The sequence below is a fragment of the Penicillium psychrofluorescens genome (genome assembly GCF_964197705.1).
Source record: "Penicillium psychrofluorescens genome assembly, chromosome: 2".
In the NCBI taxonomy this organism is placed as follows: Eukaryota; Fungi; Ascomycota; class Eurotiomycetes; order Eurotiales; family Aspergillaceae; genus Penicillium; species Penicillium psychrofluorescens.
In genome coordinates, this window is record NC_133440.1 from 3629330 (window position 1) to 3654929 (window position 25600).

A 25600-nucleotide genomic window follows, 5' to 3' on the forward strand; every position below is an offset into this window, starting at 1 on the left:
GGAGGATGGGCGTCTGGGCCGTGCTACTGCTGCTCTGGCTGGGCCTGGCCGAGGGCATGCGAGAGCATCAGATTAAACAGTTGAGGTGAGAACTAAGTCTCTAGCGCCTCCCGAGCCCCGGTCTGACCTTTTGGCCTTTGACAGGCAAGAAACGGAGCAGATGTTCTACCACGGCTTCGACAACTACCTGGCCCACGCATTCCCCGAAGACGAACTGCGCCCATTGACCTGCGGCCCTCTCACTCGCGACCAGACCACCGATAGCGCGCTGACCGATGTCCTGGGCAATTATTCATTGACTTTGATTGACAGTCTATCGACACTGGCAATCCTGTCGTCGAGTCCCGAGAATGGAGAAAAGTCCTTGTCGCATTTCCAGAATGGAGTTCGGGATTTTGTCAAATTGTATGGAGATGGATCGGATGGTCCTGCTGGTCAGGGAGAGCGGTCAAGGGGGTTTGATCTGGATAGCAAGGTGCAGCTGTTTGAAACGGTCATTCGAGGGTTAGGTGGCCTGCTCAGTGCCCATCTCTTTGCGGTGGGCGACCTCCCCATCACCACCTACGATCCACCAGAACACGAAGTGGCCTTCGCGAACGCATGGGATAAAACCTCGTTTTCCAAATCAGATCACGGGATTACATGGGACAATGGGTTGATCTACGATGGTCAGCTTCTTCGACTCGCGGTGGATCTGGCCAATCGTCTCCTGCCAGCGTTCTACACCGAGACGGGCCTCCCGTACCCTCGTGTAAATCTACGGCATGGTGTGCCGTTCTACACGAATTCTCCTCTAAATGCCAACTCTCCAAATTCCGAGAAAGAGTCGGAGGAAGAGGCTACGGAAACATGCAGCGCCGGTGCGGGTAGCTTGGTGCTCGAGATGACTGTCCTAAGCAGGCTCACCGGGGATGGCCGGTATGAGGATCTAGCAAAACGGGCTTTTTGGGCGGTTTGGGTTCGCCGCAGTGTAATTGGTCTGATTGGGTTTGGAATCGATGCCGAGTCGGGTAAATGGATGAGTCCATACTCCGGGGTATGTATCTCCTCAAGGATCACAAAAAAAAACAACAAAAGTACTAATATACTCTCTAGATTGGTGCTGGGACCGACAGCTTTTTTGAATATGCGTTCAAGTCTCACGTCCTTCTGTCCGCTGGGGAGCATCAACCATTCGATTCCAGCAATCCTTGGGCGGCTATGGATGATTATTATGCTCCCTTGAAAGAACAGCAGCACTCGGCGGAAGCCTTTTTGGATGTCTGGGAAGAATCTCAAGAGTCCATCAATCGCCATCTGTATCGGGGCGAGGGCTACCAGTATCCCCATTTTATCCTGGGGGATGTCCTCACTGGTGCTACTCGCGCTTTCTGGATCGACAGCCTCAGTGCTTATTATCCAGGGCTTCTCACCCTAGCCGGTAAAGTGGACGAGGCCATCGAAGTGCATCTGCTGGCAACTGCCGTCTGGACGCGTTACTCCGGTCTTCCTGAGCGGTGGAATGTGGCCACGGGCGACATCGAGGGCGGCCTCGCGTGGTACGGTGGTCGGCCCGAATTCATCGAGTCCACTTATTATATCTACCGGGCCACTCAAGATCCCTGGTATCTACACGTTGGGGAAATGGTCCTTCGCGACATTAAGCGACGGTGCTGGACCAAGTGCGGTTGGGCCGGCATCCTTGATGTCCTGACCGGTGAACTCATCAACCGGATGGAGAGCTTTTTCCTGGGCGAGACGGCCAAGTACCTGTTCTTGCTTTTCCATCCAGACCATCCGCTCAATCACATCGATGCCCCGTGGGTGTTTTCTACCGAGGGCCATCCGCTCGTTATTCCAAAGAGAACAATGGCCTCGCGCCAACCCCGTTCCCAGCAAGAGCAGTCAGATTGGAAAGTGACTGACGTGTGTCCGATCAGCCCTCCTCTGGCACTTGGTATCTCATCCACTGCCTCTCGTTCTAATTTGTTCCATGCCGCCCACTTGGCCCGCTTGGATCTCATGCCGACTCGAGGTGTGGCCGAGGGTCCCATCCTGGAGGACTCGGCGGATCATCCGAGTGTGTCGGTCTCCGATCTGTCGTCCCCAAGCAACTACACCTTCTATCCATGGACGCTGCCACCGCAGCTCGTGCCTTTCAACGCAACCAGCGCGCCAATGGCTGTCCGTCCCACACTCGACATATCGTTCCCGTCTTTGCCGGGCAACGTCAATTTAGGGCCAGGCGCGCTGGAACGAGTCCGGGACGGGGTGTTTGTCAAAACAATCGGTGGTCTGAAGCTCAGCATGGTCAGGGATGGCCCGTATGATACGAACGATCATGGAAACGAAGAAGCATACCGGGTGCAAGTGGTCAACAACGTGCCTCTGGGCAAAGATGAGAAGGTATACCTCTCTCGCGAGATCACGTTTGATGTCGTTGATCCCTCCGATCCCAATTTCACCCGAGTCCGCGACATCTCCATGCTTGACCTCGTCATTGACGTTCTTCCAGAACCCGCTCGCCAACGCAATGGTTCAAATGCTCCACGAGCTCAACAGTCTGCGGCAGAACGTCCAGAATCTGGAGAGGCTCAATTCGGGCGCCGCAAACCCGCCGCCTCCATCGTCGACGCCGGGCCGGACTCGGCCATGAAAACTATGCTTTCATCACTGGTCAATTCCATGTCGTCCTTTTTCCAAGATGAGCCGCCAGCGGACACGGTCCGTCTCAGTTTACCGGCTAGTATCGCCACGGGCGTCGGAGCAGCTCCAATGCCCGACGTGGAGGACGCCACCACCATTTCGATCACTCGCCTCCCATCCCTCAAGCCTCTCTCATGGTCCACCATCTCCTTTGCCGGCGAACTCTGCAACGAACGCGTCTTGCGGGAGGTCGCACAGACCCACGAGGTGCTCGTCATCAAGCGCGGCGATTGCACCTTTTCCGAGAAACTGCGCAATATCGCCGCATACCGGCCATCGCGCTCAGCGCTGAAACTCGTCATCGTCGTCTCAAATGACGAAGACCCAGCAAGCTATTCAGGGGATGATGCAACCCTCGCCGCCGTCCGTGCCGAGCCGTTCCTTGTCCGCCCATACCTGGAAGAAAGCCAGATCACTGCCGGCGGGATCCCACGTCCGCACCCTATTAGTTTGGTCATGCTTGGTGGGGGAGACGAGACGTACGAGCTCCTGCGGCATGCGACGGGCATTGGTATAAGGAGACGGTACATGATCCAATCGCAGGGAGTACCGGTTAACAACGTATATATCGTTTAGTGTTTTTTTTTTTTCCTTTTTCATTTTGGATGTGCTTGTACATAGCAAAAAAAATAGAACATACGCTGTAAATGCAGTCAATTGGTGCCTCGAGATATACGTACTGTGTACATGTTAAGACTGGCAACTCCCTCTGCGGGGTTTACCTTCTCCAACTCCCTCACATCCCCAAAACATGCACCTCACCGACCCTCCCGAGACCATCGGAACAGTAGCATCCACTGCTCCCCAGCTGCAAGATGATGCACCTTCAAGAAACCAAGAAGAAAGGCCGCTCTATTTCGCCTACGGCTCCAACCTCTCCCCGACCCAAATGCACCACCGCTGCGTCTACAACCCAACTCATTCCGCGCAACCACTCGCCATCGCCGTCCTCCCGCGCTGGCGCTGGTTTATCTGTCAACGTGGGTACGCGAATGTACTTCCGCCGAAAGCATTGCGGGTGGCATCGCAGTCGGCTTTTGTTCCCTTGACAGAGGAGCCAGAAAGAGACGAGGAAGATGAGGAGGTTTACGGGGTGCTGTATGCTATGCATCCGTTGGATGAGGAGGAGCTGGATATGTATGAGGGTGTGGATCATGATGCGGCATCACTGGAGGGTCTGGAATGTGCCACCGAGACTACGTCTGAGGAGGCTAAGAACGGTCATGGTGGATACGGGACTATTCGGCCCCGTGCACAGGGTGATGGATGCTACAACAAATGGTATGTCGATGCGCAGATCGTGCGCTGGCTGGTTCCATCCCGCGAGGAGGAAAAGACAGTCCGCGTGCTGGTTTATGTCGACGAGCAGCGGGTCCGAGAAGGTCCGCCCAAGACGGAGTATATTGGGCGCATGAACCGGGGTGTTCGAGAGAGTGAAAGGCTGGGGTTGCCGGCGCAGTGGGTGGAGAGCACGATGAGGAGGTTTATCCCTCATGAGGCGTGATTGTATATAGTGATGGGTGGCGGTGATGGCATTAGCGAGATTATAACATTCATTAAAGCAAGGTACCCAAGAAACACAGCATTCATCGCCGAGGTATCAACTGTCTATCATTTGTATATTTTTGTTTTTCCCTTCTTTTCCCGCCGGATTCCGATGTTTTTGGTTGTTGTATTATGTGGAGCTGGAAAAACGACCGTCCACTCCACTCCGGACGGGATCGTTTCAGGGTTCTCGGGTCGGGCTCATCGGCCGGTCGGGTGCGTCCCAATGACAGAAACAAACGTTTTTTTGTGCAGAGACATTAAATAAATCTAGGCTTGGCCCGTGAGAAGCGTGTACACCGGGGCCGGCAGCTTGTCGCGTCCCTTGAGGAACTCCAACTCGAGAATGAAGATGAAGCCGAGCAGGTCGCCGCCCATCTTCTTGATCAGTTCGCCGGAGGCACATGCGGAACCACCTAATCACATCAGTACTGTGTAGAGAGAGCGAGGGGGAGCGACAAGGAAAACCAACCCGTGGCAATAATATCGTCAACGACAATGACCTTCTGGCCGGGCTTGATCGAGTCGGCCTGCATCTGGAAGAAATCCTGGCCATACTCCTTCTCATAGGACTGCGTCTCGCAGGGACCGGGCAGCTTTCCCTGCTTGCGCACGGGAACAAAGCTCGCACCGAGACGCAGTGCCAGACTGGGACCGATCAGAAAGCCGCGGGCCTCGAGGCCGACGATGACATCGGGCTTCTGGCCATCGTAGGAGGCGAGGATGTGCAGCTCGAGGGAGCGGAGGAGGGCCTCATGCAGCGTCGGGTCCGCGAAGATGGGCAGGATATCCTCGAACAGAATACCGGGCGAGGGGAAGTCCGGGAACTGGCGCAGGGCGGCGCGCAGCCTTACTTTAAGACCGGCGAGTTCGGCGGTGCGGGAGGGATGGGCGGCGGCGTGTCCGGCGACTTGGGCGGTGGCATCGGGGGTGGAGGTGGACATTATGAGAGAAAAGAGAAGAAAGAAAGGGGAAAAAAAAGAAGGAAGGAAGAAAAAGGGCGGGGTCAGAGAAGGATGCAGGAGAGCGAAAGAGGGTGAGGGATGGCGGAAAAAAAATCAGTACCGTACGGTTTGCGATAGCTTATCATCCGTTCTTCCACGCCTAGACGAGGTCCTGTCTCCTCCTGTTCTCCTATTCTCGATTCTGATTTCTGAGTCTTTCTCTCCCTCTCCTCTTATTCAATTGGCGGTGTACCAACCGTCCCGTCAATACCGTTCGGTTTCTAGAATCCGCACATGCAGGGATACGGGCGTATCACAACCCGAGGCTGGACAACTGCGCGGGCCAGACTCGGCGGGGCGCGATCGACAGACAGCCATCGGTCCACTTGGAGGGGGGAGAAAGAGCGTGTGTGTGGGAGTGCGTGTGTGAGAGTCGGATTCTTATTCTTCTTCCGATGTGATTCTTCTGATAACTAATGTTGGTCTAGAACTATAGTCTAAGGCCCTAGTGAGGCGTCGGTCGAGATTGGCGGAATGCTCGGCTGGTAAACCTTCCCTTTCGGGGACAGCCTGCCATGCAGGAAATAGCTCCGGATCACCATGCTTGTGCAGATGCGCGATAGAGCCATGTTGTGGACACTGCGTTGGCTTGAGACATGCCAACACCGAAAAATTATGGGGCACTTGCTCCATTATGGCCAAGAACACTCCCCTCCATAGCATCGCTCACGTTTTGTCAGTCTGGTCGCTGCACTTGATGTCCTGGAGCGAGTTCTGGCCGGGTCTCACGCTGCTCTGTGATTCGGCTTTGGACAATGTAGCCCCGGTGGTTACGGGACATCACAGTATAATTGGTTCCCGCCGCCCAGAGCCACCCCAAGACTGTGTCGGACGCGTTGCCAAAAGACAGGTCTTCCATGCTTGCAATTACTCTCTCGGCCAGGGTTTTGTCACATGGAGACAGTAGATTCAGGGAAGTCAGGATTGTGAGTCCAGTGGGACTTCTAGAGTGCCACACATCATAGGCGCACTCTGGTTCTTCTTCGAACTAGGTCACTTGATATTACCCGTTGCTTGTACAGGTGAGATCGTTGGAGTGAGTGCCAGCAGGCCCAGAAAGAAATTTGGAGGACGAAGCATCTTAACAAATGATCAACTCAAATACAGACGTTGACATTTACTCGAGAATACTAGGGTTCTGTCAATGACCTGAATACTTTTATAGTTGTGGCTGTTCACACTTCACCACCATTTCCGATTAGGGAGACAGGCACCCGGAGCCGCCCTTTCCATATTGTGCAAAAACAAAAATATAAAAAAACAAAGAAAGGGCAAAAAAAAGGGCAAAAAAAGGTCTCAAGATGTTCTTAGGAATAGCCGAACGCGGGGGTCGAACCCGCAGCCTTGAGATTAAGAGTCTCACGCTCTACCGATTGAGCTAGCCCGGCAGGGCTTAGGAGTCGTCGCAAATGAGTGCTACAAGAACTAGAACGTCAGGACAAGGCGAAGCTAGCATCGAAGGAAGACTGGGAGGAATAGTGTCGTGTAGAAGGTCGAGATCGGGATTGAAATTTTTTAGCTTTTGATGATAAAATAAGTGGTGAGGGGTTTCTTTATCTGCAAGATAGGCCTGTTCCTCGTGGAAATAAACATGTTGGTGTGCATGGCCTAGATGATTTTTTATGTCAGAAATATATAGTCGTGCTAGTTTATACCAAACAAAATATGTGCCCATCAAAAACATAAAATGTAGGTCTAGGCCAGGAGATGTTATTTGTCTAGAAGTCCCAGGCGCATCTTCAGATCTCTTTGTCACAATGCACAATAAATATTCACCACAAGGGCAATGTGTAAAGCAAATATAATATGTAAAGCAGATAGTATAGTAGGGCTACATACTAGTAAGAAAAATCATGATATGAGGTTAAGCCACTTAATTAGGTAGGCCATGTCAGAATATCAAAGCATAAAGTGCGTAGTATGGTTGCTGGCTATGTTGTGAGGTGATTGTTCGACGATATAGGGATTAAGGCGCCGAGTCAGCGACAAGATGGGCAATAACACAGCAGAGGATGTCTCCAGAAGTCACCATCATCGATACTCCCCATCGCCAACACTACGCTTTCTCCTCACCAGAAAGTGGATATGCTTGAGACAGATGGAAAGGGAGGAACATGGACCTACAACTTGGATAGGCAAGCAATATCACGTGGCATTTTCGCTTAACGTTTTTCCGTTCTTCCGAGCTCCGCAGGCGGCCATAAATAGTTAGTGTTCGGTCTCTCCCTCTCTCTCTTTTCATCGCTCTCACTCACTCACTGTCTGTCTCTCTGGACACTATCTACATCACACTCCCACTGCCGTGTGCAGTCATCCTCCCTATGACTATCCCATGATCTTGTAATTCCTTGGCTTGCACCATGTCACCAGCCCCGATCGCCCCGGAGATGCAGCAAGGTCTGCACCATGACCAGCTCCAGGCCGTGGGCAAAGCCTTCGATGCGCTACTACTAACCGTATACCAACTCAGCTGCAGGACCAATGAACTGAGGGAAAGGTCCTCAGAGATCCACCACGAGGTACATATACTATTCTTTTTTCTTGCAGCCTGCCAGTCCCATATGATGAGAAAAAATGATTAGCTCTAGATCAAGAGTCACAAATGTGGCGAGGACAGAAAAGTCATGTATTATCTGATGAGACATGGCACTGCTTGTTTGTTTGATGTGTTCAAAGACATGCTAACACCCATCATGCAGCTCCTCCAGGTCCTGAACCAGATGCCCGGCGAACATGTCCTTCCTTTTGAAGGCATTTCGCAGAAATTCCTTGCCATGAATCGGCATTCCAATGACGCTTCGGTCGAGACCCAGTCCCTGAGTTCAACAGATGTAATCAAGACGCTCACGAACAACGACAACGTAGACGAAAATACACTCAAGGCCATTGTGGCCGGCATCAAGGGCTGCAAGTCTCTGCTTCGTTCCCAGGGCAACTCCCAGGATAGCTCGTGCATCCTGGCTCGCAGCCCGAGTCCGTCTGTTTCGCTGGAGGAAGACTTCACCACCAACGGCACACAGGGCAACCTGCGTTGCCCCCTTTCCAAATCTAGCCGGGCGCAATCGGAGGCACAGAATGGGAATGGAGATTTACCAAAAGTCCAAATTGAAGACACCTGTGGCCATGAAGACTTGGACCCGATCAAGGCCGAGCAGGAAGACCGACGGTCCAGTCACACCCCGTCCATCAGATCGTCTAACAACCAATGCCCCGTGTCCCGATGTCCGATCCGCTTCTTGGACCAACACTCCCCGGAGGAAATTGCGGAATATGTTGAGCAGCACAAACATGAGATCCCGCGCAGCCATGCCATCTGTGTCAAGCGGTACCAGCGCGACCCGCAGAACATGCGGCAGCTTGATGCCAAATATGGAGGCCTGATCAACATGATTAATGGTCTCAGTGTCAAGCACCAGGCATTCCTGCCCAACCGCCAGACAGATGGCGAAGGCGGAGGTGAAGGTCACGGTTCTGCGTCAAGTGAACTCGTCGAGAAATGGGCCGACGACGTTGACCCGGTCACCCCGGGTCCACAGAACGAGGACGATAACAGACAGGGCCACTTTGACCGTCCGCTGCGTGAGGTTCGCGTCGGGGAATCCCCAAGCCGGCCTTGGGGCATTCCTGTTCCCATGACCCATCCCCCTCCGGCCTCGGTGCCGTTCTCCGGCTCCGTTGATCCTCCACCCAAACCCTCCAACCCCTCCGAATCACCTGCTAAACCGGCTGGCCGATGCCCGTTTGGTCATGATGCTCCAAAAACGGGCGCGAAGGCTCTCGAGCCCGAGCTTCCCAAGGCCCAGGGCATCAAGCTGGACGCCGGCGCCCCGAAACCAAAACCACGTGACCCAGAAACGGCTGGAAGCGAAGCAACGTCAGTCCCGGCGAATGTCACATTTAACGGACCGGTGTTTTTTGGCTACAACGCCGAGCAGACGGCCAGTCTGATGCAGCAGCTTGGCCAGTTGGGGAATTCGTGAAGTTTCCCATAATGCATGATGACGAGACGACTTTAGCAGCGATCCATTGCCCTGTATATACATAGCCTGTAGCTATTATGACGATGATGATGATTATTACTATTACTATTACTATTCTTATTTTTATTATTCACCATTCTCCAAGGAATATTATACTGCGTTCTGTTGTTTTCCTCGGAAAACTCCACCCCACCCGGCGGGGCAGTTCTACCTTGCCTTCCTCCTCAACAACCATGCGCTCTCGCATCTTCTGTCTCTCTCGTCCTCTTCTGTTCACAACACCCACCCTCCGTCTTACACCATCACCGCTGTCTGTCCCCAGATTTCAAATCACAATGTCTTCCAACATGTCCATCGTCTCCGCCAAGGACGCCTGCCCGCGTAAGTCATGAATGATCTCACCGGGGCGATCAATCGCACCGTTCTGTTCTCTCTTGCTTCCTCCCTCACCTGCAGAGTCAATCGCTAACATTTCTCTAGCTGCTGGCCCCTACGTACGTTCTCCCTCCTCCTCCTTCTTCCAGCGATAATAGCTCCTCCCCCTTGAATGGAACCCGAACAAGCCCGCGTCATTGAATCACGCCCTCAATCAAACCCACAGAGACCACACTCTTCTTCCCCTCGATGCCATTCACATCCAAATCTACGAACCAACTAACACCCTGTCCTGTATAGTCCCAGGCCATCCGCGCCAACGGCCAGATCTTCGTCTCCGGCCAAATCCCCGCCGACGTCTCGGGAAACCTCGTCGAGGGCAACATCGGCGAGAAGACCCAGGCATGCTGCGATAACATCAAGGCTATCCTGGCTGCGGCGGGATCCAGCGTGAACAAGATTGTCAAGGTTAACGTACGTTGGGACCTCCCGGACGGGACGATGCCTACCACCCGGATGAGATGAGGAATTGAGAGCTAATGATTGGGACGTGTAGGTCTTCCTCACTGACATGGCCAACTTCGCGGAGATGAACGCCACCTACGAGAAGTTCTTCACCCACAAGCCGGCTCGTAGCTGTGTGGCTGTTGCGCAGTTGCCCAAGGGTGTGCCTGTTGAGATTGAGTGCATTGCTCTTGAGTAAATTTTCTTATCAGAGTGGATGGATTTATAAAAATGGAAACCAATTGAATGGAACAGAAGGTATATTGCTTTGCTAGTAGAGTGATGGTTTCAATACGATTATTTCGTTTCCTGCCGTAGTGTAGTGGAATAAACGAATGCAAACTGTGAACAGGCCAATATGGGAATCATCGCAGACGAAGCAGAAAAGACAAAAAAAAAAAAAAATGAAAGAAACAGTGATGTATGCAGAGGAAAAGGCAGGAGGGGAAAAGCCCAGGAAGTAAACTCAACGACGTTGAACGTTTCCTCCTTCATGGGTCGATAGATCAGCGCCGTGGAATGGACCCGCTCATTCTGCTTCCAGCACCGGCCATCAAGCTCTGCTTCACAATGGCATCCGCCGCTGCTGCAGCGGCGAGTCGTTCCTTTTGACGGCTCCGGTCACGTAGGTAGCCCGCTGCTTCGGGGCGCATGCGCAGGATGCGCAGGATCATGTCATCGTTCGGATCGGCTTGAGCCTCTCGCCGCTTCTCCTCCTTGACCTTCTTCATTGTTCCCAGGTTGCGGGAGAGCATGATGCTCTTAGCGCGGCGGGCAGCAGGGACTCCGAGAGCACCGTACCCGGATCCAGTGGCACCAAGGTGAGCAGGTGCAGAAATGCGGTTGCGGTTTGCATGCTGGCGGTTCACGTTGGCGGAGGCCATGCGCTCTGATGTCCGGATCAGGTTATCGGTTGGCTCGAAGTAGAAGAAGTTCAGGCTCTGGATCTCGTGGTACTTGGGAGACTTCAGAACGTCAATCGGGACGCCGTTGGCATCGCCCGTCTCCTCATCCACGGCGTTGAAGAAATTCAGAAGTAGCACGAGCCAGCGTGATACAATGTCGACTTCCTGAACCGTCAGAGGCTTCTGGTGGGACGGCTTGTCCGATAAGGGCGGAACCAGCAGACTCTCAATGGTCGCAAGCACTTCCTTCCACAGACGGGCCATGACCATCCGCATCGCTTCTGAGGTAAGGGTCTTGTTCATGATGGCAAAGTTATCGTTGAAGTAGTTGAACAGCGGAGTCAGCGCATTTTCCATGTCTGTCTGCGAGGGCGCAATAGAGGTCGCTTGTGCTCGGTTTCGGTTCAAGAAATTGGATACGGTGGAGCTGATCCCACGAGAAAGCAGAGACTTCAGAGTCCGACGAGACAAGCTGTAGTTGATGTATGCGGAAAGCTTCTCTGTGATCTTGCGCGTCATGTCCCTTTCAGTGCGCTTAAGCGTGCGGAAAGCCTTGCCAAAGTAGAACTGGATGTCATCGCGCTCGCCTTCCATGCTGACGCGGAGCAGAAGCCGGCCTTGTGTGTCCAGATCGAGCCAGTACTCTCGTGGCAAGAAATCGCTGAAGTGCACCGGGTCCAATTTGATCGAGGTGCGGCCAACGTAGTCGTGATCACCGACGGCATCCCAGTCCCAAATGGTCGCGATAATATTAAGCGGTCCTTGAGTCGTGATATCCACTGCGTCTTCCCACCTCGGATTGAGATTGTTGTAGATAATCCGGGTTTTTGTGATCCGCTTTTGATATTCGTCCGTCAAGACGACGTACGGATCACTGGCTCCATTGATATCGCACGCCTTGAGATCTTCGCCTTCCACCACCTTGATCGTGAAGACATACGTTGTGGCCTTGCGCGTCTTCTTGAGCTGTGGAGGGGTGTTCTGCGCGATGACATCGGCACAGCCATCGACATTGATCTCACGCTCCAATCCGTCCAATTGGGAGAGAGCATACTCGACATTGTTCAATTTCACCAAAGACTACCAGCGAGTTAGAACGAAAGATGACAATTAGTCTGTGAGTACGTACCTCGGAGGAGAACTGGAAGGGTTCAATCTTCTCCTTGCTTGTCCACGTGTCCTTGGCGAACTGCATGAGTTTTTCCTGGGTAGTTTGGTTCAAAGCTGCTTCTTGATCCGGAGTGAGACGGTCCATCTCGCGGGAGAAAATCTGCTCCAGCGTTTCGCAATACTTTGCCACGCCTTTGCTAATCGAGCTGGATAGAGCCGTCATGAATTTGGCATACTGGAAATCATCATCCCACTCCAGGTGCACCAAATCTTCCACCACCTTGTTGAATGACCGGAAGATGTCAATCGCCGAGACACTATGCCGAGCATCCTCTGAAGCCATATCGTTCATTTGGTCAGCTCGGACAATAAAGGCATCCTGTCTGGTAGCCTGATTGACCCATTCCATGACACTCTTGTCGGTCAAGCGAAGCCAACGCCAGACAAACTCCTCTAGCAGAGTTTCCACATGGAATGGAAAAGGCACCCTAACGGAAATTAGTACATTTCTAACATGACAAAAATTGGGGACCTCATACTCTGGAAGAGCACTGGAAAAAATGCGTCGGACCGTGGCAAGCTTCCGGTAAAGGTCAAAGCCATCCTCGACATCGATCTCCTCATTCCTTTCCTTCGCTTGTTCAATGATCCTAGTAATCATTTCATGCGCGTCTTCAGCGAACATAGGCAACACATTGGAGCAGAGAATGATATGAGGGTTCACACTGTTTCAGGGTTAGACATGACCACAAAACTAAAGCATTTGAACATACCCCATGATCTCCGGGTTATTCCTGTACCGCTTCTGGATCTTTTGCGCTAGCTTTGAGATGGCATCACCGAGTTGGATAACATTGTCGACCTGCCATGCGTGCTGCTGCACCGGTATTAATTGGCTAAGAAGAGACTGATACTTCGCCGTTGCCTTCTGGGAGAGTCCGTCTTGCACATAAGAAGAAAAGCGGTTGATATCCTCCGGGTCCTCGATATAGTTGGGATCGAGCTGGATGTGATTCTCGAGGACATACATCACTGGCCCAATTGGACGTGGTTTCGCTTCGAAGCAGTCCATCATGACATCGTACAGCTCCCGCAGCAGAGCCTCGTGGATTTTCGATAGCAGTTGCTGCATCATGTCAATATCTTGCACAGTCCACCGCTGTCGATCCAACACGGCCGAAGGCATGAAGCTGCTCCGTTTACTCCTGCCTTCATTGGGAGGCGATTCCTTCGCGAAGCTGAAGGCCGAGTCCAGGGTGTTGAGATCGATTTCGTTGTCCACGAATTTGGCTTGAATCACATCGAGAAACAGCACAATCCGGGAGAAATTGGGAATCCGCCAGCGGAGACATATTTCATTCAGCAATTCCGTGGACTGCTTTGAGAGCAGCTTCATCGAAGGCGCACTAGCTGTGGCCTGGGAAGCTTCAAGCTCCCGATCGCGCATATCGTAGCTCAGGGTCTGACCCAAGATGAACTTGTACATCTCTCTGGGGTCTAGCGGAATGAAAGTGTAGGTATCTGACTCCTCCGAGTCACCATCTGACCCACCGAGCGACAGAGAGCTGAGATCAAACGGTTGGTCAATGACATAAGATGTTCTGTTGGTCTGACCGGAGGATGTCCGTGACAGGTTGGCATCGTCGATGGGGGACGGGTTGAATTGGGGAAGAGTTCCCGGAGTGCTTTTGGCCAGCTCGGGATTTGACTGTACAATCGCAAGCATCATTTGCGATAGATCGGGACCTTCGCCCTTCTTCCAGTTTTCATATGCCTCGTCCGTCTCAAAGTCTTCTCTTGCCAGGGTTTTTCGAGTCTGAAGATTCAGATGGGCCTGGTATGTTTTGAGATCTTGCAGAGCCGACTTCTCCGTCCAGGTTGTCTTGTTTTTGTCAATTTCGGACTGCGATTGGGCGGGTGTCATCCCAAATATCTTCGCCACATGCTGCACCAGCGGCATGTCCTTCACATCATAGCTCAGCGGAGCTGTACCTCCCGTCGCTGCGGAGCCATTAACCTCCATCAGGTCCTGGTCCTGCATCAAAAGTTTATTTTCCAAGACGGACAGTCGGTTGGCCAGCTCTGGGCGGTCTTTATCCCAGTCGTTGCTCTTCAGGATGAGCGCAAGCAAACGGACGAAAAGCGCAACGTGTCGATCCACCATGAGCTTCCAACTGTCATCGTCGTGTTCCTTGCCCTTGCTCAGCTCCTTGATGGCATTTGAGTAGAAAATGAGCACGAGATCCTCAGCTCGTCGATCCTTTTCCATGCGCCTTCGGAATGATTGCTCCTTGAGCGTATTGAGGAAGACAGCGAATGTGCGCACGACCAAATGGTCCTGATACTCTTTCCGCTTTTCTTTCCCCATCAACACTCCCGTCAGCCGCTTTTCGAGCTCGGCCACGAATCCATTTGGAATCCTTGTGCTCTTGGAGTCCCTGACCAAAGAGAAGTCGCCCATCAAGTCGTGAATGGAGGTCGAAGCCTTTCTTTGGCGCGCGGGTGTAGCGGAGGCATTCTGGAGGCGGCGCGAATGGGGGTTGAGCAGATAGGCCAGGTAAGCTATCCGGAGAGCATGGGAGCAAGCGATGCTGGCGTTGAGGGGGCGGCGGCGCGAGGCCGAGGAGGAGGTGCGCGAATGGTTACCTTCATTCTGGAGGCTGTTGATCCGACGGTTGATTCCTCGGGACCGGCTGGATGCTGTCGACATGGGGTGGTGGGGGGTGGTGGTAGCGGTTGATCGGAGATGGTGCGGCGGCAGCAGCAACAGTCGGAAGAGAGAGCGCGACCAGGGACCATGGGAGAGGGCAGAGCACCAGGCCGAATCGACTGTTGGTAAAGTAAGTTCCGTTGCTGGGTATCGAATGGAGAGAGGGAGGGATACGAGGTTGGAGACCGGTGTGTTGTTTATTGCGCAGAAAGGAGGCGGAGGAGGAGGAGGGGAGGGGATGAAACAGGTGGGCAGACTGACGTAGCCGCGCAGCACCCTAGACACACTCTATAGAAAACTAGTAAATTATACACTCCCTTATCGTTATTGATTATCATGGCTGGTCTTTGTTTTGATTTCTATGACTGCGTTTGTCTAGCGTTTGGTCCCACACTATCCTTGTCTTTGGTTGCGATCATCGGTTTACCCGCGTCGGGGCCAAGGGAGGGAGCGCAAGGGCGAACACAACTATTATTGACCACTACTAGAGCTATCTATGGGACTATTTCACATTATGAAAGGTCAGGAAAATTTGTTTTTTTTCTGATCAATAACAATGTGAGAGCGGGCCAGTTGGGGTGGCCGACATCACTTCCAAGAGCTACCGGTGTCGGCAGTTGATCTGGATCACTGACCGGGACTCCGGCTTGGTTTATAGAAATAAGAAAGACGGGAACAGTGGCAGCAGATCGATATCAGATCTTCAAGTGACGCCGAACATAAGAAATCGTATTGGTATTTACACACACAGACAAAGAATGAAACTGGAGATCAATAATCACCACTTGTCCTCACTGGGCTTGCGAGCCTAGAATCAAATTGTCAGATGTAAAGCTCGATGTTCCGACGCCTCCAAAGGGCGCAGGTCATGACGTACCGGTAGAGCATTCGGACCGCCCAGCTCCTTTTCCAAACCACCCTCATAGGTCTTCGGGGCACTCGGCCTGTCGGGATAGTAGAGACTCACAACTCCACAGAGTGACAGGAAGGTCGCAACGAACACGCCGAGGTGGAAAAAACCCTTGCGGGAGGAAACGTGGGTGTACTGCTCCGGGCTGAACACACCCAGGATTTCATTCTCCTCGTGGACGGGCTCCCCGAAGTTCCGCCTCTCCTGCGCATCCCACCATCCGCCGTAGGGATCTCTGAGCTGACGCTTCACTCGAGGAGGGTTTTGGTAGTCGCCATTCTGTGATCCAATTAGATATCATTGCGATCGGGGGAGGGGGAGAGGAGCTAGCTGTGAATTGGGACGCAATTGCCCTGTAACGGGGTCGTACCTGGAGAGGATCTTCGATTTCGGAAGCTTTGAGGACTCGGGCCTGGGAGAAGGAGGCGCGGGGGGCAGTAGCGAAGCGAGCCGCAACCTGGGGAAGGCGCCGGGCCACGATGCGTTGGGGCAGCATCTAGGAGAGAGCAGTCAGAGAGAAGTCCGAGGGAGAAATTGACAGACAGCAGTGGCATGAATCACGCGGGCAGAGACTTACACTGCTGGAGTAATCGGAGCCAAGTGGAGGGTGGGGGTGGTAGGTAATAGTGAAGGGTGTCTGGAGAGGGTCGAGAGCAGTAGTGAGTGAGTGGATGGAGGTTTGCGGAATGTTGGTGCCTCAGGCCACAAACAGTCACTGGACCAGCGACCGAATTAACCTGTACCGACGCGCTTACCAAACACCCCCGTCGCCCTCGTCCGCCCGAAACCAAAAAACCACATCGTCACGCATTTCACCCTCCCAGCTCTGTTTTCCATCGCCATCCACGCCCCCGACCCGATAAGCATGCCAAATTTTTCCTGGCCTCTCTACTCGATCCTGCCGACTCGTTGATGCCCAAATCGCCAATTTTCTCTGCGCCATCGTTGCGAACACTGGGGTCAGCTGTCCAGAAGGCCCCTGTCGTCCGCGGCTACAAGTCATGCAAAACGGTAGCCCGAATGGCCCATCGATTCAAGATGAACGCGTGATGCCGGACTTTGATTCTACGCCTCCTGACGCGTCGCTCCCGCAAGAAACCGCCGATTCTGGCACCCGCGAGCAGATCCCTTCCGAGCCGAACCTCGACGAAGCTGTCCCTGGCACCGAAGGACCCCCGTCCAAGAAACGACGACTGACGGATACGGAACGGTTGACGCCCCGGGCCCCTTCGCCCCCTTGGAAGAGATTTGGCTTCGAGGGGCCAACGTCGTTCCTCGCAGAAGGCAAGCGTAGGTCATCGCGCACAAACACGGTCCCCCTTGAGCAGCAGCCTCCATCGGACAAGAGACAAACGCGAGCAGCGCAGCAGCAGCATACGTCCAAGGGAAGTTCCCATGGCTCCAAACCGGCAACTTCTTCCCCGCTGTCGGTCACGCAGTCGCGTGCGCAGGCCAATGGAAAACTTGGTGGCAAGACAACTGCGAACGGGTCGCCCAAGACGGTTCCCAAAAGAAGTGCCACTGTCAAGCAACCGCGCATATCCCAATCACCCGCGCCAAAAACGAGCCACCCACGCGCGAGGTCTCGCAGCTCTGGCGCCAATGTAAATGGGTTCAGCCCTCGTCCTCTGCGAGACCGTGCATCCATTTCGGCTACGTCTACCGGTGGCTGGGAGACCCGTCAAGAAGAACAGGACCAGGGACTGAAGGTTCCACGGTTGCGGATAAAGGTAAAGAAGCCAACTCTCTCTTTACAACACCCCGGCCAGGTGGCTGCTCCTCGAAAATATGGATCGTTCCGGGAATGGGTTGACAGTGAGGATGCGAATATTGGTGGCGAAGGCATACTGTCTGCCGCGGAAGCTATCGAAGAAGCTCGGAGACGACGCGAAGTTGAGACAGCTGCTGAACCTGGTGGCCTACTGAGCTCAGATCTTTGCTCTGCATATATCACGGAGCAACAGGAAGAGCCGCCTCCCCAGTACTCGCATCACGATCATCTGGTGGCACATGCATTGTATTTCCAAAAACTTTTGGATAAGGAACACAAGCGCCACCGACAAATGGCCAAACTGTTTGCGCAATGGTGCGCAGATGCCTGGCGGAAGCGCAACAAGGACCCGGAAGATATCCTGCGAGAACAGCAAGAAGAGATGCGAGGAAAACGCAGGCAGCTGGCCAAGGATCTCCAAAAGATGTTTGACCTGGCACGTGCTGAAATTGATCGAAGCCGTTTGGCCCGCTGGGAGGAAGAACGGAAAGTGGAAAACCAGCAGGCTCTCGACAGCGCGATCAAAAAATCCACGGCCCTGTTTGAAAAGAGGCGATCGGAGATCCTGGGCGAAGTCCCTAGCGATGCTCCTGCTTCGAGTGAGGAAGAAGATGCCGAAACAGATACCTCGACCGATTCAGATGAGGATGATGAGAGCAACATGTCGGCCTCCGAGTCCGAAGGGGATGATGGAGCCAATGTGGATGAGCAGGTGGATGAAGATGCGGCGTTGACGGCGGAGGAGCTACGATTAAAATACGCCAACTTGCCAGCCGATGAGGCTTTGGATCGCATGTCAGTGGCGTCAGACAGCACGGCAGTCACTCATTACAGCGATGGCCCCCGCCGAGAAAGTGCTCCAAAAGATATAGATTCTCAGCCCGCAGAAGAGTCGCAAATAGACGACGTGGACTCGGTTCTCATGGATGATAGCGATCAGTCGACCGACATGGATGATGATATGGGCGACAGTGACGAAGACGCAGACTCTGACGAGGACGAAGAGTCTGACGAGGAAGGCGATGATGGGCCTGGTTTGCTCGGCTTCTTCGCGCCGAAAGACATTACTGTCCCTCGAGATGGTGAAGACGCGGCCGTTGATACCGAGGACGTTGAAGACGCGAAATTGGTATCTGAGGTTGGTGATGACAACGACTTTCAAGATCCCGATGAAGTCTCACTCATCCCTAATGGACCAACAGCCGACGAACAAGGTTCAGAAGCAGAAGGCACGCCCCCAGAAGTCGTGGAAGCATCTGAAGCCTCCGCCATGGGCGACGAGGAGACTCCCTTGTCTGAAAACATCGAGTATAATGAGGCTGCCGAATCTGCATTGGCCGATGCCACTGTTCCTGACGTCTCCGAATCAGCGGATGAGGTCGAACATGTCTTCGATACCCGACCAAGCGGCGAAGTATCCAGTGAAGCTTCTCCCGGGACCTTTGCGACCAAGCCCTCCGAACCCGAATCTGTGTCTTCCTATGAACCTGCCGCAGAAAAGTCCTTGCAAACAGGCCACTCTCCTGCACCTGGCTTGAAGATACCAATCCCGCATCTCTTGCGTGGCACTCTACGTGAGTATCAACACTATGGACTGGACTGGCTTGCGGGCCTTTACAACAACCACATCAATGGCATCCTGGCCGATGAGATGGGTCTTGGTAAAACGATCCAGACAATTGCTCTCCTTGCCCACCTTGCTGTCGATCATGGAGTGTGGGGCCCACACCTAGTGGTTGTGCCAACCAGCGTCATGCTCAACTGGGAGATGGAATTCAAGAAATGGTGCCCGGGGTTCAAGATCATGACCTACTATGGCAACCAGGAAGAGCGCAAGGCTAAACGCCGAGGCTGGACGGATGACAATGCCTGGAACGTGTTGATCACATCGTATCAACTAGTCCTGCAGGACCAGTCGTCTCTCAAGCGCAGGAACTGGCATTACATGGTTCTCGACGAGGCACACAATATCAAAAACTTCCGGTCGCAACGGTGGCAAGCTCTTCTGACGTTCAAGACTCGGGCTCGGCTTCTTCTTACCGGTACTCCGCTGCAGAACAACCTGACCGAGCTGTGGTCTCTCCTTTTCTTCTTGATGCCTTCCGACGGAAAAGGAAATGGCATTGATGGATTTGCTGACCTCCGAGACTTCTCGGAGTGGTTCCGCCGACCCGTGGAGCAGATCTTGGAACATGGACGGGAGACGATGGATGATGAAGCTAAGCGGGTAGTTACCAAACTCCACACTGTCCTTCGCCCGTACATCCTGCGTCGCCTCAAGGCCGATGTCGAGAAACAGATGCCCGGAAAATACGAGCATGTGATGTACTGCAGGCTCTCCAAGCGGCAACGCTTTTTGTACGATGGGTTCATGTCCATGGCTCAGACCAAAGAAACACTGGCGTCGGGCAATTTCCTCTCGATTATCCACTGTCTCATGCAACTGCGCAAGGTTTGCAACCATCCCGATTTGTTCGAAACCCGGCCCATTTCGACCTCGTTCGCCATGCCCCGATCTGCCGTGACGAACTTCAACATGAAGGAGTCCCTCGTGCGTCGAAGACTACTCTTCGAACACCCTCTCACCAAGATCGACTTGGACTTTTTGAACCTAGCACCAATCTCTAGAGAGGAAATCTCCCGGCGTCTGGCAGACGATAGCATTCGACTCATGGCCTCTCGCCCCTTCAAAATTCTTCGGGAGCGTCAGTACCAACGAACCAACTGGCAGATGGGTTTCGATGGGTCCAATATGCAGAGCATTTTGGATTCTCTGGAGAATGCCTGCCGAATGAGGAGAATGGCTGAGCTTGAACGCTGTTTATACTTTGAGTCCAAACGCCACGGCCGCCGGCCGGTGTACGGCAGCAGCCTCGTCGAGTTCCTCAGGGCCGGGACCAAGGAGCACGCTCTCGCCAACGCTCCTTTGCGAAAGCGCTCCATGGCCGACTGGCTGTCGAGCCGGTCCTCTGTCCTCGCATCGATGATCATGTCCGTTGAGGAACGCTCCATCGAGATGGATGGCTATGTCCAAAGATTCGCCTGTGTCACTCCTGCTGCCGTCGCTGCTGGCATGACCGAAGCTGCTCTCACGCCTGTCGAAACGCGCCTATTGACGAACACCAAGAAGGACCAGCCCTACGACCCATTCCACGAAGCGCAGATGCGACTTTCAATTGCATTCCCAGACAAACGATTGCTCCAGTATGATTGCGGTAAACTGCAACGGCTCGACAAACTGCTCCGTGATCTTAAAGCAGGAGGTCATCGCGCCCTGATCTTCACGCAAATGACAAAGATGCTTGACATCCTCGAACAGTTCCTCAACATCCACGGACATCGCTATCTTCGACTGGACGGAACTACAAAGGTGGAACAGCGACAGATGCTCACAGAGCGGTTCAACAGCGACCCGCGGATCCTGGCATTTATTCTATCTAGTCGATCCGGTGGTCTTGGAATCAACTTGACTGGTGCCGATACCGTCATCTTTTACGATCTGGACTGGAACCCGGCCATGGACAAGCAATGTCAAGATCGTTGTCATCGAATTGGGCAAACGCGCGATGTTCACATCTATCGGTTTGTGTCCGAGTACACCATCGAATCCAACATCCTACGCAAAGCCAACCAGAAACGCATGCTGGATGACGTGATCATTCAAGAAGGCGAATTCACCACTGACTACTTCACCCGGCTGGATGCTCCAGACATAGAACAAAGCGATGAGCTGGACGGTCACGACGAAGCGAGTGCCGCCATGGATCGCGTGCTCGGCAACCGCGCGCCAACTGGCCCGCGTGCGTTCGAGCAAGCCGAAGACAAGGAAGATATCGATGCAGCCAAGAATGCGCAGAAAGAGCTGGAGCATGCCGACGATGGCGACTTCGAGGATCGCAGTGTATCACATGGGACGCCAGCTCAGGCCGGGACCCCGATGACCTCGGCAGCAGAGGATGCTACTGCTGGCCCTGTCTCGCAGAAGCTGGCCGATGAGCTTGTCAGTGAACCAGAGCCTGCCCACATCGACGACTACCTTCTCCGCTTCATGGAGTGGAACATGCGCGATGAACCATTGGTGCTGCCTCGCGACAAGAGCAAGAAGAGGTCCAAAAAGGGCAAAGAGCACCGTCTCAGCAAGAGGCGCCGCTGATGAAGCTACATTAGGCCCTGTGCAGATCATTGTTCTCCACCGGAACCGTTGGATTGCCCTAGCAGTGAGGAGCACGAAGATGAAGAAGCCACAAGACTTGGACGTGGATGGATACTGGTTAAACGAGAATCAAACTGTGTATTTATGTATACTATTGTTGGGTCGGCATTGAGAGCGTAGTGCTTTTTTTTCTTTTCTATTCTCCTTTTCTTACTCTCTGTACCTGTATTACTTTGTCAACATTTAACCCTCTCCAGTAATGTGAATCTTGGTCCACTTAAAAAACATTCCGAACTCTCAATCCAGTATGGAACATCCAGCCGATCATCAACTCTTGACAAATACTTTAAATTAACTCGACACGGAGAATATACTCGGTCCGACAAGTGGATCCGTTCGGTGGAGGGTTTCACCCTCAGATCTGGTTGTTGGAACACCACCGCCGATCATCATGCTGTGGGGTCGGAGATAAGAGCCATTGATCTTCATGGTCGGGTGATTAGCAGGCCGGATCCTACGTTCTGCGGCACGGGCAAGGGAAAATGTGATGATGTGATGATATGGGGGTGTATCTGTGTGCAAGCAGTCTTTTCCTAGGGCCCTTTGCCCTCATTCTACGCCCCCTAACACATGTTGCCGAGCTCTATCCTGTAGAAAATATAATCTTCCCGCAGGATTAAGCCCTGCAAAGGATGTGCGGTGTCCATAGCACCGGGTCGGGCCCCCGTGCGGATCGTTTGTCTTGTCTCCTCACCGGCGATGACGAACTGAGTTTGTTTTGGAATTGGATTGTTGTATATATGCCCAGTTTGCATAGTCCTGCAACTGAACCGCGGTCCGTCTTCTGCAGGGGTCCCGGGAAGAGAAACAGGGTTTATGGCAACATCCACAAATATTCACCGGGTCCTTGGCGCTCTAGCTATCTCTTGCACAGCCCGCAATTTGCCACTGAGTCGTAGTACCCCTTTTTAGCTTTCTACACTACTGCCAAGGTGAGGGCCATGGATGGCGGGTATTTCCGACGCAGGAGAGCTCCAGAGGTTGATGTTCAGAGGCAAGGTGCTAGGGCCACATTCGCGAGTCAAAAGATACCGCATACAGTAAAAGCTATGAGTGGGCAAAACTCTCTGAGTTGGGTGGGTACGGAAATCCGGCAGATTTTCTAGACCTGCGTTGGACTCCTTTCATATTCTCGTCTGTCCTGTCCAATCAGGCCAAACGTATTGCTGTATTTTGACGCACTTCCTACGGCCCAAGCATTGCTGGTTTGTGAAGGTCCCATTGGCACCGCTGTTCCAGGATCTGCCGAGTAGCCCGTTCATAGCATGCGTACGTACATTAGTGCGACTTCCCCTCATGTATTGAGACAAAGAGATTAGGGTTTCAGCACCTACCATTCGCGGCTCAGCGGCACGAGAGCTGAGACTGAGCAGAACAGAACTGGTGCCGTCTAGATTCTAATATGCAAACAGGCGCAGCTGCCGGCTTATAGTAATTTAGTTGTCATGGGGCAGTTGATAATAAGCATTGCCTAGATACACCAAGGATGTGACAGATGCGCGCGAACGCGAGGCAAATCATGGATGCAGTACCCCGACCCATGCATAGGTCTAGCAAGTGGATACAAGAAATGTCAAAGAAAATCATCGAGTGCTTTGCCATCTCGAGTGCGTCGCGGATCGCGATACGATAACCGGCAGGGATCCGAATCCTGATACTCCGGCTGCGGCGGGTACGCGCTATGTCGAAGAGCCGGGCAGATCGCGGATCCTCACCGAGATCCATTGGCGCTTTCACGAACACCTTCTCCACGGGGAATATTGCCATTGGTCTGGATCGACGAGGGGCGGCGGACTAGTCTCGAGACCATCGGCCTTGGTCAGCTTTCGGATGAGATCCCCGGAGCCGTGTTATGGCCCTAAGTCGTTGGACAAAGAGCAAAGGGCACCCGTTCGTCCGCAATAGGCAACAAAAAGTCTGTCTCTGGAGCAGGATCGTCATTCCTGTTTGGGCCCCCTCCGGGCTCCACGAGCTCCTCGGCTTTACACATGCTCTAGGTTCAGGGGACCGTCCCAACGGTTTAGGATCAATTGATGAGGCGATGGGATCAGCCGGCTACCTTGGGCTTTTGGGATCCAGGCCAGCTAGGCTCGTCACGCGTGGAACTGGTGTTTACTTTGCTTGTCTCGGCTTTGTCTTGTGTCGGGTGTGGACAGGTCGAGTTGCGCGAGAGCAATATATGGAAGGAAGTGCGCTGCGCCAAACGCTTAATGAGGCATAGAGAGAGAAAGGGAAAAGGTCCATGACAGGGCGATCAGCTTGATCCACTGATATTTATCGTAATGGCGCAGATCGACCCGGCCCACAGGGGACTGAAAGTCCTGGGATGAGTAACAGGCCACCAACCCGAGACTTGGGGCAGCCGTAGAAATGGCCTCAGGAGTTCTAGCCCTAACACCATATTAATAATGGCCCTCGGCCGGCTCTTTGTTAACTTTGCCCGCTGTCTCCTTCTCTCCTTTCTCTCCCTCTCGCTCCCTCTGCTTTGTACTATATTCCTCGAGATGAAGACCTCCATCTCATCCGATGTCTGGGAGACGAAGAAACCATTGATTACTCGGCTATACATGCAGGAAGAATGGCCACTCAAACAGGTCATTAAGCAGATTCGGTCCGATGACTTCAACCCGAGGTCAGTCCTCTTTACTTCTACCGATTTCTCTTTCTAACAAGCGTCTAGTGAAACGCAACTACGCAGCAGATTAAAGAAATGGCGAGTCACCAAGCCATCGCGTCAAACACGCAAGAATCTTCAAGCCCCAGCACGCTCCAAGCACGATCTAGATGCCAAGAAGAACATAAAACGTCCATCCTCGCCGTGGCCAAAGTATCCACAATCACCATCGGCCTCCTCTACTGATGTGCCTTCGGCGACGACCGAGTGGACTATGAACCTTCCCATCTATACACAGCCCAAGTTGTCATTGGCGGCACAGCCCTTGACCCCGAGTCCTTCATCAGGGCCACAAACTCTGGCTAACAACTACTTTACGAATACGAGTCATGCTTCCTTTACCGACCCAAGTCCGCATGACAGCTCTTTCAATCAAACATCTTCGGCGGGCGAGGGCCTCATGCTTAATACTTCTACCTGCGCCTATCCGACCCCGGGCTACCCTCTTTCTCCCGACCCATGCATCCCGAGCCCAGTCGCAGCCACTACAGCACCGGGAGTCGCATGGCCAACTCGTTCTCTGCCCGTCGACTTCGATCCCAACCCTGCCGTGAGCGCGCCAACATGGTACCGAGCCATCACTCCCCCGCCTGGTGAATCCCATTCCGCCGCTCCCCTAAGCGTCCCGATAGCAGGACAGATGCCTGACGGGGTCCCTCCAGCTCCGGGTCAAGATTATTCACATTCGTTCACACACTATCCGAGTGAAATGCCTGGGTTTGCGCACGGCTACGCTGAACCTAGGACATGGAAACACGTCATGTCCCTGCAGCACAACCAGATGCCGGGAATGGAGCCGCAACATACGAGCCCGCAGTATGTGCCTGGCTTTTATGTTAGCCAGGAACATCTGACGCAAATGGCGCCAGGTGTTGGATACTAGCTTTTTGTTTCTTCTTTTCTTTTCCTGTTGGATGTCTGTCTACATATATGGGTGGCTCTCTGTATTTTGGTTTTGTGTCTTCAGCAGACGGCGTTCGAGGGCGGTTCCTCTCATTTATTCGCTTCTATACCCATTGGACTTTTGTCTTTATTGTTACTATTTATTGAATTGACTACGAAAAAGTTGAACAATTGCCAAGGTTGCTTAAGTTATCCGAGCCACAACCTCGGCATCTTTTCCACGCGGGGATCCACCAACGCCAACTCCGCATTCTTTCTACCTCTTCAACTATTTATTATACCAGACGAGGCCACTTTGTTTGCCCTGGAAC

The 25600-nt window shown here is 53.2% G+C and overlaps 9 protein-coding genes and 1 non-coding gene across 10 annotated transcripts; 6 read left to right on the plus strand and 4 right to left on the minus strand.

The window, feature by feature from the left end:
* Nucleotides 1-5: 5 nt before the first annotated feature.
* Nucleotides 6-3261, plus strand: PFLUO_LOCUS3544 (uncharacterized protein; the record flags this gene model as incomplete). Its single annotated transcript, XM_073780803.1, has 3 exons — nt 6-85; nt 145-1036; nt 1096-3261. The coding sequence occupies 3 exons, from the start codon at nt 6-8 to the stop codon at nt 3259-3261; spliced, it is 3138 nt and encodes a 1045-aa protein (XP_073637621.1).
* A 175-nt stretch (nt 3262-3436) lies between these two features.
* On the plus strand, nt 3437-4189 carry PFLUO_LOCUS3545 (uncharacterized protein; the record flags this gene model as incomplete). The annotated part of the gene is made up of 1 exon (XM_073780804.1): nt 3437-4189. One exon carries the CDS (start codon nt 3437-3439, stop codon nt 4187-4189), a length of 753 nt encoding a protein of 250 aa, XP_073637622.1.
* A 311-nt stretch (nt 4190-4500) lies between these two features.
* PFLUO_LOCUS3546 (adenine phosphoribosyltransferase) lies at nt 4501-5174 on the minus strand (the record flags this gene model as incomplete). Its single annotated transcript, XM_073780805.1, has 2 exons — nt 4501-4646; nt 4703-5174. 2 exons carry the CDS (start codon nt 5172-5174, stop codon nt 4501-4503), a joined length of 618 nt encoding a protein of 205 aa, XP_073637623.1.
* A 1375-nt stretch (nt 5175-6549) lies between these two features.
* On the minus strand, nt 6550-6622 carry PFLUO_LOCUS3547. Its single transcript has one exon. It is a non-coding gene; the product is annotated as a tRNA-Lys (tRNA).
* A 972-nt stretch (nt 6623-7594) lies between these two features.
* PFLUO_LOCUS3548 (uncharacterized protein) lies at nt 7595-9214 on the plus strand (the record flags this gene model as incomplete). The annotated part of the gene is made up of 2 exons (XM_073780806.1): nt 7595-7690; nt 7934-9214. The coding sequence occupies 2 exons, from the start codon at nt 7595-7597 to the stop codon at nt 9212-9214; spliced, it is 1377 nt and encodes a 458-aa protein (XP_073637624.1).
* A 335-nt stretch (nt 9215-9549) lies between these two features.
* PFLUO_LOCUS3549 (uncharacterized protein) lies at nt 9550-10292 on the plus strand (the record flags this gene model as incomplete). The annotated part of the gene is made up of 4 exons (XM_073780807.1): nt 9550-9595; nt 9695-9708; nt 9890-10063; nt 10146-10292. 4 exons carry the CDS (start codon nt 9550-9552, stop codon nt 10290-10292), a joined length of 381 nt encoding a protein of 126 aa, XP_073637625.1.
* A 307-nt stretch (nt 10293-10599) lies between these two features.
* PFLUO_LOCUS3550 (uncharacterized protein) lies at nt 10600-14818 on the minus strand (the record flags this gene model as incomplete). The annotated part of the gene is made up of 4 exons (XM_073780808.1): nt 10600-12078; nt 12128-12596; nt 12648-12833; nt 12882-14818. The coding sequence occupies 4 exons, from the start codon at nt 14816-14818 to the stop codon at nt 10600-10602; spliced, it is 4071 nt and encodes a 1356-aa protein (XP_073637626.1).
* Nucleotides 14819-15596: 778 nt separating this feature from the next.
* On the minus strand, nt 15597-16224 carry PFLUO_LOCUS3551 (uncharacterized protein; the record flags this gene model as incomplete). Its single annotated transcript, XM_073780809.1, has 3 exons — nt 15597-15626; nt 15696-16007; nt 16099-16224. 3 exons carry the CDS (start codon nt 16222-16224, stop codon nt 15597-15599), a joined length of 468 nt encoding a protein of 155 aa, XP_073637627.1.
* A 505-nt stretch (nt 16225-16729) lies between these two features.
* On the plus strand, nt 16730-21652 carry PFLUO_LOCUS3552 (swr1 complex component; the record flags this gene model as incomplete). Its single annotated transcript, XM_073780810.1, has 1 exon — nt 16730-21652. One exon carries the CDS (start codon nt 16730-16732, stop codon nt 21650-21652), a length of 4923 nt encoding a protein of 1640 aa, XP_073637628.1.
* Nucleotides 21653-24216: 2564 nt separating this feature from the next.
* Nucleotides 24217-25269, plus strand: PFLUO_LOCUS3553 (uncharacterized protein; the record flags this gene model as incomplete). The annotated part of the gene is made up of 2 exons (XM_073780812.1): nt 24217-24344; nt 24393-25269. The coding sequence occupies 2 exons, from the start codon at nt 24217-24219 to the stop codon at nt 25267-25269; spliced, it is 1005 nt and encodes a 334-aa protein (XP_073637629.1).
* Between the last annotated feature and the right edge of the window lie 331 nt (nt 25270-25600).